The sequence below is a fragment of the Diabrotica undecimpunctata genome, chromosome 2, assembly GCF_040954645.1.
Source record: "Diabrotica undecimpunctata isolate CICGRU chromosome 2, icDiaUnde3, whole genome shotgun sequence".
In the NCBI taxonomy this organism is placed as follows: Eukaryota; Metazoa; Arthropoda; class Insecta; order Coleoptera; family Chrysomelidae; genus Diabrotica; species Diabrotica undecimpunctata.
Window position 1 is genome coordinate 88,958,765 of NC_092804.1, and position 10,880 is coordinate 88,969,644.

General features: G+C 31.9%; 1 protein-coding gene across 1 annotated transcript; it reads right to left on the bottom strand.

Annotated features, from left to right (window-relative positions):
* Positions 1-590: 590 nt before the first annotated feature.
* On the bottom strand, positions 591-3,696 carry LOC140433776 (uncharacterized). The gene is made up of 4 exons (XM_072521753.1): positions 2,799-3,696; positions 2,347-2,756; positions 1,641-2,223; positions 591-1,579 (listed from the first exon to the last, which is right to left on the bottom strand). Exons 1-4 carry the CDS (start codon positions 3,694-3,696, stop codon positions 591-593), a joined length of 2,880 nt encoding a protein of 959 aa, XP_072377854.1.
* Between the last annotated feature and the right edge of the window lie 7,184 nt (positions 3,697-10,880).

Below are 10,880 nucleotides of genomic sequence, written 5' to 3' on the forward strand. Positions count from 1 at the left end.
TCTTTTGCCTCCGTTGATTTTGTAGGATAAAACCATGCAAATTTAGAAAAATCGTCGATGATCACCAAAATGTGATTATAGTTCTTGTTGGTTGTAGCTAACGGTCCTAAATGATCAACATGAAATGTTTGTAAAGGTCCATCGATTTTTAGTATCGGATGTAACCAACCCTCTTTTTTACCTTCTTTTCTACTTCCAAGTATGCACTTAATACAATTTCTTACACAATGCTCGACTTTTTCCTTGAGGTTAGGAATATAACATTCTCTTTGAATTAACTCCTGTGTTTTTGTTACAGCAAAATGTCCTACGTCGTGTAACAGTTTAATTACTTCTGTTTGCATTCGTTTCAGAATAACTAACAATTCCTTACCTTCGTCATATTTAAATAGAATATTGTTTCTAATCAGAAAGTCCTCGTAAGCTTCCGTAGCAAGTATTTTCTTTATTGCTTGAATGTGGTTATCAGCTTCTTGAGCATGCATTATTCTTTCTATAAAACCTGGTTCTTGTACTACTGATGTCTCATTTATTATCATGACTATAGGGTATCGACTGAGAGCGTCTACATGAGCCATCCTTGTTCCCTTTCAGTGTTCCAGTTCGTATTGATAATCTTCCAGTAACAGAGCCCACCTCGCAACTCTGGTAGTTAAATCTTTTTTATTCATGGTCTTAGTAAATGCGGAACAATCCGTTACTATTTTAAATTTGATTCCGAGTAGATAGATACGAAATTTTTTCACTGCTTCTATTATAGCTAAAACTTCTAATTTGTAACTTGTATACTTTTCCTTGGCTGGACTTGTTTTCTTGCTCATATAATAAACTGGGTGAAACTTATTATCTTCTCTCGATCTCTGTAGAAGACAAGCTCCATATCCATGACTGCTAGCGTCTGTGTGTAACTCGGTTTCTCTATCTGGGTGATAAATCTCTAACACCGGCTGACTAGTTAACAGCTCTTTAAGTTTTGAAAATGCACTCCTTTCTTTTGATCCAAACTCAAATGTTTGATTTTTTCTGAGTAGATCACTTAATGCTTTAGCTATCGTAGCATATGCCGGTACAAATTTACGAAAGTATCTAGTCAGGCCTAAAAATGACTGAATCTGCTTAAAGTTCGTTGGTTCCTTGAATTTCTTTATGGCCATTGATTTTTCATCCGATGGCTGAATTCTGCCGTCCTCAATAATATATCCTAAAACCGTTACTCTTTTCTGTAAAAATTGGCACTTTTTCTTCTTTATCTCTAAGCCGTAGTCCCTAGCTACTTCGAGTACTTGCTTTAAACGTACAACTCCTTCTTCGGATTTACTTAAAACTATTATGTCATCCATATAGTAAATTGCTATGTTCTTGGATGTCAGCTCTCTAAATATGTGGCTAATAAATCTTTGAAACACTGCAGGACTATTACACAATCCGAACGGACACCTTAAAAATTCGTATTGTCCGTCTGGGGTGACGAATCCCGTGTATTTAATGCTATCTTCCTCTATTGGTACATGGAAAAATCCATTCTTGAGGTCTATTGTGCTAAAATATTCTGCACCTTGTAACCGATCCAATACATCTTCTATTAAAGGTAATGGAAATCTATCTTATTCCTATATTCCGGTTAAGTTTTCGGTAATCACCGCAAACTCTGATCTGTCCGTCTTTCTTTTTGACGAGTACAATTGGACTTGCAAAATCGGATGTACTAGGTCGAATTATTTTTTTCTCTATCCATTCCTCAATTTGCTTACCTACTTCTTGCTTTTCTGGTATTGATAGCCTTCTTGGGTTTTGGTGTATCGGTTCTTCGCTACTTAGAATTATTTTCATTTTTATATCTGTAGTCTTGGTCTGTCGCGGTTCATAATTTTCCACTAATTCTTTTATCTCCATCTTAATATTTGGGTCTTTTATATGTTCCAGTTGTAGATTATCATCGTGTGTTGCCTCGTCAACTGCAATCCTCATTATCATATTATCTACTTCTTTTTTGCATACAATAATTCTATCTTCGGTTATGGTAACCTCTGCTTGTTTTAGTATATTGTTTCCAAGAATAACTTCAACGTCTAATGCTCCTTTTGGGATTACATGAAATAAAATATGGAAATCTTCGCCTTGAATTTCCACTATTATATTAAAAGAACCTAAAGTTTTAACCTTAATACCTCCTAATCCATTTAACTCTACTATATTCTTCTTAAGAATGACGTCATCAAAGTGCTTTTAAAAAATATCTTGTCTCATTGCACTTATGTCACTTCCTGTATCAAACAATGCACGTAACGATATTTTTCCAAATTTTAAGGTCACTGAGTTTTTATATACTACGTCAATGACATTTACCTGACCAGAAGTCGAAAGTCTATCTTCTTTAGCCTTGCATCGAGAAGAAACGTGTCCAAATTGGTTGCATTTGAAGCATTTCGTTCCCTTGGCTTTATCAGGACAATCTTTCGATCTGTGCCCTCGATTTCCACAATTATAACATTGTTCTTCTTTCTTAATTCTGTTTTCCGACATTCTTCTGTCATCTCCTCTAGCTTCGTTGTTTCTATAATCTCGTCGTATTTCATTGTTTCTACCATCTCGTCGTACTTCATTGTTTGTCCACCTCTTTCTATGCGTTTCAGTTGTAGAGGATTTGTGTGCCGTCTGTTTTTTAATGAGTTCATACAATTTAATTTTTTCCTTGAAGTCTCTGAAGTTGTTTGCGCCATAAAGTACAACTTTGTTAACAGGGTCGTCTTGAATGCCTTATATTGTATATTGTATTATGACCTCGTCTTCTATGTTACCTCTGCTACCAATTTCCCTCATCGTCAGTACATACTCCTGTACACTTTCATCATGTTTCTTCTTTCTACGCATCAGCATTTTATGTATTTCAGCACTACTTATTTTATTTTCGAATTCCGAAGTAAGTCTTTTCTTCAATAGTTTCCAGCTATTAATTCCTTTTTCTGACTGAATATACAGTTTCGCAATTCCTTTTAGGGATCGTTTTGCAAAAATTAGCATTTGCAAATCATTCCATCCCATTAATTCAGAAATTTCTTCGAAGTCAGTAATCCATTTTCTCACCGGATAATCGTCTTTTCCGTAGAAGGGTCTTATGCTGTCTTCTACGTCTTTAAAAGTCAAAGCAAAAGAATCATTTACTTTACCGGCCGTCATTCTACCTGATTTTGTTTTTTTCTTCGTCTTTAAAGCCATCGTTGGCCTAGTTTCAGTTTCTTCCTCGTATTCATTATCGTCTTCATCGTCGAAACCGTCTTTATCGTCATAAACGTCTTTATCTTCGTCATAAGCTTCTTTATCGTCGTCTGCATCGTTATCGTCATCGTCATCTTCGTCATTCTTGTCATCTACATTTAATTCATTCAAAAACGAACAAATACGTTCAATTACGTCGTCATTTGCACCCGAATAATCCAGATCCAATACGTTACAGACTGCAACTAAGTCTGGCATATCTAATTTCTGTTTTATGTCGTTTATCTTATCAGCATATTCGCTGGCATTTTTATCCCACGAAAAGCCTGAAAAATTTCGCAAGTTTCTTCTTGTTTGTCGCGGCACCCCTTCATCACCATATGCTATAATATGCAACGCCTTAACAGCTTTATATGCCGAATTTTTAATATTATAACTAATTTTTTGAAAATCGGTAAGAGTCGTTTGTTTAGACTGCATTTTAAAAATTGATATCAAAGTTATTTAAAAAAAAAATAAAAAATTTAAAAATTTATAAAAAAATGAAAAATTTAAAAACTTATAGATTATTTTTCTGAGTGTAGTCTAAATAAGTATTACTGTGAACGAGGTTGTGGTCGCTTTTAATTCGCAAATCTTATCTCTTTATATTACAACAATATAATAAGTACAATAATATCTCAGAATAAAGCAAAATATCCTACTAAAAGATTTTGATTTTTAATATTCAATTTAAAATATTATAGTCAATTATCAACTATCATTATCAAAATCAAAAGTCCTCACATCAACAGAGTAAAGTTAAATCAACAAATAATTACAAATACTTTTGTTTGTTTAAAAGTTCTTTTCTTAATGTTCACAGCTCATGATAAAAAAAATAATCTTCGCACGATCTATTAAAGGAACAAAGTCACCTGATCATTTGTCATCATCCAGTGGGTCCAAACATCCATAAACCATAAATTAATCTTATCGTCGTCGTCTGCAACGTCGTCAATAGTCTCGCCACTTCAGCCTCTTGGCATATTATGTTACAACAGTCACTTCATTTTCACAAACTGCGTCTTTTATAATCTTGCTTCCATAATTAGCGGCACAAATAAACGTTACTGTCTCTTTCGAAATAATCCCGGTTGAGCCCCCAAAATGTAGGTCTAATTAAGTTCTTTTATTATTTGAAGAGGGTTAACGTTATATTAAAAGTCCGCGATCTATGCGAGAAGTTGTAACAGTCGTTACTTTTATTACAATTTATATCAAAATAATAAACAATTTATAGTAAAATAATTTCAGAGATGTAGTATGGGTTGCCTAACTTTAAGTGTTCATTTGCCCATTAAGTGTGTATTTTTAATAATTTAAGTTGTCACTCTGATCTAATTTGGTATCATTGCGAACCAGAGAGATGACAGGAGATTAGGGGGAAATGGAAATTGGCTCTTCTTGGTTAATTAACTGTGAATCAAAATTTACTTTTGATCGGGCGTTTGAAGTGGTGCGAAGGTGGCAGTTAGCGAAAGAAAATCCAATTAATGCATAGAATTTCCTTCACTTCAAGAAGTTAAATATTCTAAGTATAACCATAAAAATTTAATTAACGGTGTTTTCGGAAACTCGGGAAGTTGAAGTGAGATTTCTAGCACGGAATTGATTAGTTATCTGGTAAATAATAATTTTTTTATATTATAAAAACTAACTTTTGTTCCCACATCCTTAAGGTATTCAGAATGACTTTGGGTCACGAATTCAAGCATAATATGGCCGCTTACAATCATTCTGGCATGAATCTGATTAAAATTTTGAATTTTTTCGTATATCTCTAACATCTATTACAATTTCCACAGATATTTTAATGAACATTAGAGTATTTTATCTATATCCTATTATTCAGATTAATTATTTCATATTTTAATACAGTATTTTGTTCAAGGCCATTATATTTTTACTCTATGTGAAGCAAGGTCACGCTACATCCGATTGGATGGGTTTTTTTTATCTACCATAATTATCTTTTTGCTCCGGTTTCTTATGCTGAAAGAAACTTTCCTCATTTCTTCTTTGATTTCTTTTTATCAATGTTGAGATTAGAAGTAACGGGGAATTGTTTTCAGCCACCTACCATGGAATTATAAATTTCCCTCAGAACATCCGAGGAAGAGTACCACTTCAACTCTATTAGAATCAGGGTCATTGGGACAAGCCAGGGGGGGTATTGTCTACTCCACCCTCATTTTTTTTCCCTAGCCTGCACCTAGAGGTAGGGCAGGACCGTAATCATTGGAACTGAGCCAATTAGCACCAGCTCCGTGCTAATTTCGGACCTCAAGGAGGACTTCGCTGGGACACCGAAGCCATTCGGGAGTATTCTTCCAGACAACTGTTTCACCTAGGAGGACAGTTGGTTTTTGATTCAGAACTATATATATATATATATATATATATATATATATATATATATATATATATATATATCTTGTTTCACCAGTTCTAGTTTTTTTATAACATATATATATATATATATATATATATATATATATATATATATATATATATATATATATTAATTAATATAACTCCCCTTGATGTAAGGTATCGGTAAGTTTGAGCTCAAATTCTACCCAGAGATTATCTTCCATTGTTTTTTTGTATTAACCATTTATTTCATTATTAACTTTAATTATTTCATTATTTGTTTACTTAACTAATTTTTTTTTATATTTCATCTTGCGTTATTAACTCCGGTTATTATCCCTTCAGGATAATAGACCGTTTCAATTGTTTAACTTGGCTTGTTCCCATTTATATATATTACTTATTTATTATATTTGAATTTAGAGTTGTTTAACAATATTGTTGGTCATATTGTAGGTAAGTTTGATATATTTACTTGGCTATACGTTCTTCCAACGTTAGCATTATTTTGTTTAAGGTTGTTTTTTTAACCTAGATGTAGGTTGTACACTCTATATCAGAGTTATTCTGTCTAGTTTTCAACTTTTTATTATAGTTGTTTTCAACATTTTTTTTTAAATATTATATTGTGAAATTTTCATATACTTTTTGGTAACTTAGAGATTGTCAGAATCTAAGAAGTTATATTTAATAAACTTGAATTTGTTTTGCATATAATTTTTTTTTATTAATATTTCCTTACCTTTTTACATTTACAGCATTTTTGTTTATTACATCAACTTTAATTAATATTAGCAGTATACGATACCTGGAAGAGTGACCGTTACTCTTTTTAGAGTAGTATCCCTCTTCTGGTGCCCTCAATTTGTTTTCTTTGTTTATTTTTTATTATATCTATTTATTTTTCATATCTTCTTTTCTATCCATCATACATATTTTCCTGATTTACTGTCTTTAAAAGGCATGCAAATTGGCCGTATCCATCCTTGAGTTTCTAGTGGTCATTCTCTTGCCTACATTGCTAGCCTAGCTACATTACGTTCAATTTTTTTTCATACTTCTTTACTTAATTGTTATCTATTTTACTTCTATCAATTTTATCCCATATATATAGACCACTCTTCTTATACCTCTCTCCTCCTACACACCCAGTATTTTGCTACAAAGTCTTTATTATATAGAATACACTGTAACGATGTTATTTACATTTACAATACACAACATTACGGATAATTGTCTGCGACCTGCGAATTAAAATATCGAACACCCCCGTCGTTAATTGGTTTCGTCTTTCGTCTTTTTCGGTGTGCACGATAATTTAAGTCTACTCAGTTCGGGCGACAAACATCGAATCCCTCGGCTCAGGAGGAATGTGTGTTCTCGTCTACATATCTCCTGTCCCCCTTCGCCTCTGAATCCCGTCTCCCTTATAGCGACTTAAGCATATTGTTTAAGTGGTTCCTTGCAGTGGCGTAACTAATGAATAAAACTATGCTAAATACTTATAGTAAGAAATATTCCTACAGATATATATATATACATATATATATATATATATATATATATATAGATATATATATATATATATATATATATATATATATACATATATATATATATATACATATATATATATATATATATATATATATACATATATATACATATATATATATATATATATATATATATATATATATACATCTAGCGGTTAATGTAAGCTCCGTTCTAAAACGGTATTATACTAACTCCAGTAAAATATACACCGTGTATACTATTATCTGAGTAGCGCTTTATGTAGACTCCGACCAACATGTAGGATTAAGTGGACTCCACAACAGGATAAACCATTTTTGGGATCCGTATTTACCATTTTGTGTACATTTCTAAACTCCTGCGATGTTGCCAATAATTGTATTAGTAGTAGATTTTCAAATTTTACAGCAGGTACACTTTGGAACTTGAAATTTATTTAAATATCCATCAATTTAGTCATGGAGGAATGTCAGGACTATTTGGCTAATGAAGTTAAATATAAATTGTTAACCGACACATAACTTTATTTTACTTTTTACTTTTTAGTTTTAATAAACAAGGCGGTAATTTATATTACTTGCTTTATATATTTTCAAAAATAAGAAAGTGTCTATTATAAACTTGGAAAAGTTAAGTTTCCATTTTTATTAATTAGTATTTTTTATTAAAATGCATTGGCACTGAAACATTTACTCCATAAATGTACGTACATCGGATAGAGTAATCGTGTAACAGTTTATGAAAGTAGAAGCCCCTTCGGTAGGATTATAATGTTTGTTACCCTATTAATTAAAGAAAACTCTGTACAACAGGAAGGTCTTTGTAATTTTTCGATTACTGCAGTACTGTACTGTACATTACTTACTGTACTGACATACAATATTTGTTTCATAGCGTAGTTGAATTTAAACTACAATAATTTATAAATCAATCTTTAATGACATAATTTTTTACTGTCTAATTTCAATAGATATGTCGATTTTTAATTAAAATATTTAATGCATTAAAGTCGCGTAGAGATTTTCACTAAACATTTAATTTTAAAGCTATTATTATAAAAGTCCAAAAAAAGTATAAAAGTCTAGGGAATTTAATATCCCACTATAGATTTGTTTTATAGATTATCGTAAAGCGTTCGACAGAGTCAAATGGATACACTTATGACTGATACTAAAAGATTTAGGTGTACAACACCTAATTTTGCTTATAACTGAACTGTTCGAACACACTACTGGACCATTTAAACTAATATTAAAAGAAGATTGAACTTCAAATGGTAGATTAAGTAACGAAATATAAGTATCTGGGAAAAATTTCTCAAACGATATTAATATTGAAAGAAACTTTAAAGAGCATCTGACACAGCGTGCTAAACCGTAAGGCGCCTAAACCAAACAATATGGATATTCTAGATTAAGATTATCTAGATTAAGAAGAAAAGCTGAAGAAAAAAACAGTAGCGGTTAGCCTAAATAAAGAAAGGCAAAAACCGTATGAAAAACATGTCATAGTATGGACATCGTACGCGGCGATGCCTCTGCCGTCTGCCTATATCGGAAACTTTTACTACCGTTTGACTATTTGTGTACGATTTTGTGTAAGGTTAAGTGGCACACCACAAAAAGTGTTTTTATTTTCTCTTTTGTTTAACAATTAAAATGTATTGCTATACTTTTAGCTGTTCCAAAACAACAAAGGATAATAAACATAAATTATGAGGTACAAAATTCTATTATTTTCTATGCGCAAGTTATTATAGACACATAGGCTATCACACAGTTAAAAACTATGAAACCTATGAAAAAAATACAGTAGACTATGACTACATTTGTTTCTTAGCACTATAGTAAGAACAAGATAAAAATCTAAATACCTACATAATTATATTAACGAGAAGTTATTAAAACTTTTGTTAGTTATCAGTAAGAGAAAGCTCATTTCAGAATATATTATGAAAAATGTTGTTGGTATTACAATATCAGGTACATTTATATAATGATAGGAATACAAAAATAAAAAAACAACTTACTTTTTCAAAACAACAATCAATCACTTCATTTTATCACGAAAAATTTAAAAAATTGCAATGTAATTGAACTCATTTTGTGAGATATAGCACTCTTATGCGCTTTAGGAGCACAACTATCAGCTAAATGTTCTTCATGTGGGAGTCCTGAGTAATAGAACTCCAACATGGTTCTCCTGTAAATTGTCAAACTTAGTCTTAGATAACAACGACAACCTTCTTAGTATTTATGTACAAGATACCGTCCACAATTATGTGATTATGTGTATGTGCCAATATTCTTTTAAAAGAGATTAATAAAATTCGTGGGTAGACACCGCGACATCGGTATGTCCCGTAGCGATAAATTTACCATTTTATTGTAATTAGCATTTAAAAATGAAATTTTCATCTTTCATACAAACATCGATAGTTTTTAGCTTTGGATGTATTTGGGTCACACCGTCCTGTAGCAGATTTAGTGTAAAAAGTTTTATTTTACGCACAATTAGCACATTGGCTCTGGAAATGACCTATAAATATACATTATTAATTATTTCCAATCAAGATTTTTAAGCAGCTCTGCACCATTGGTTCATTTTTGTTGCTTTTTTTATTTGCCCTTTCTTTTTATCGTCATCATTACATAGCGCTACAACACTGGGTGAGTCTTGTGGGAAATATTAATTTTTTGAGATATCCGATTTTGTGTCCGATCTATCTTAGTCAATAAAATTAATTCTCCTGGACTTATAAGAGCTTTCTTCATTCAGTATCTGTTCTTAATCTATACGGATTTGTAGCAGTATAGTAATAAGACCTTATCTGTTTTAGTCATTCTTCATAATTCGCATCACTATATTAAAATAGGTCTGAAGTTTGTAATATGCTCTTTATTCCTTCAGTGGCTTTATTATTAACTGTGATTATTGATCCAATATATTTAAAGTCTTCCATACTTTAAAAAACGTAGTTGTTGACTTTAATGTTTTATCTAGATTTATTGAATTGGTCTCTTCTGTGTATTTGCTTGTATTTGGTTTTCACCTCGTTGATTTTAAGTGAAACTTTTTTCATGCTCTCTGGACTTTGTTGAAGATGTCGTTTACGAACGGGAGAGAGATTCTTATGAAATCTATATCATAAGCATTATGCTAGGAGCTGCTTTGTACCTTGGACCGTTAATGGATTACATGTTAAAAGGACGTTATTTCTATTTTGGTAAGCTGTTCGTTCATTTTTTATTTATTTGAATCGAGAATCTGTATTTTATTAGATCTCTGGTTTATTTATTTATATCTCTGGTGTTTTGTTTCCTGTATCGTTATTACAAGGAGTTTGCTGGATACCGAAATAGGGAATCCGGTGGTACGTACATGATCTTTTGATTACCAACATTAGAAAATTTGTCTTGAAAATCGTGATGATTTTACTAGAAAATATAATGTTGTTTAATAATAATGAAGTTGTTTCGCTTTGCCTTCTCCATCGAGGTCGCAGTGAGACTGCTACCGTTATACCTTCTGGTATTTAATATTTTGCCGGTCAAGCAACAATTCCAAGAGTTATTAACTTGGTACTGATATCTCTGCTCCCCGATTTTAGCAAGCCATTAAAACTGCTACATTCATGCTTTCTATTATCCAACGACTAGCCAGTCCAGGACTATATGCATTATTATGGTACTGATATTGCTGCTGCCCCTTAT

Bases quoted from the DNA above. Each gene is read 5' to 3' on its own strand.
- LOC140433776 (XM_072521753.1), bottom strand. From the start codon at position 3,696: ATGCAGTCTAAACAAACGACTCTTACCGATTTTCAAAAAATTAGTTAT. The intron at 2,224-2,346 runs GTAAATGTCATT...ATTTTTTAAAAG, and splicing joins GACTTTCGACTTCTGGTCAG to CACTTTGATGACGTCATTCT. The intron at 1,580-1,640 runs GTGATTACCGAA...TACCTTTAATAG, and splicing joins CGGACAGATCAGAGTTTGCG to AAGATGTATTGGATCGGTTA.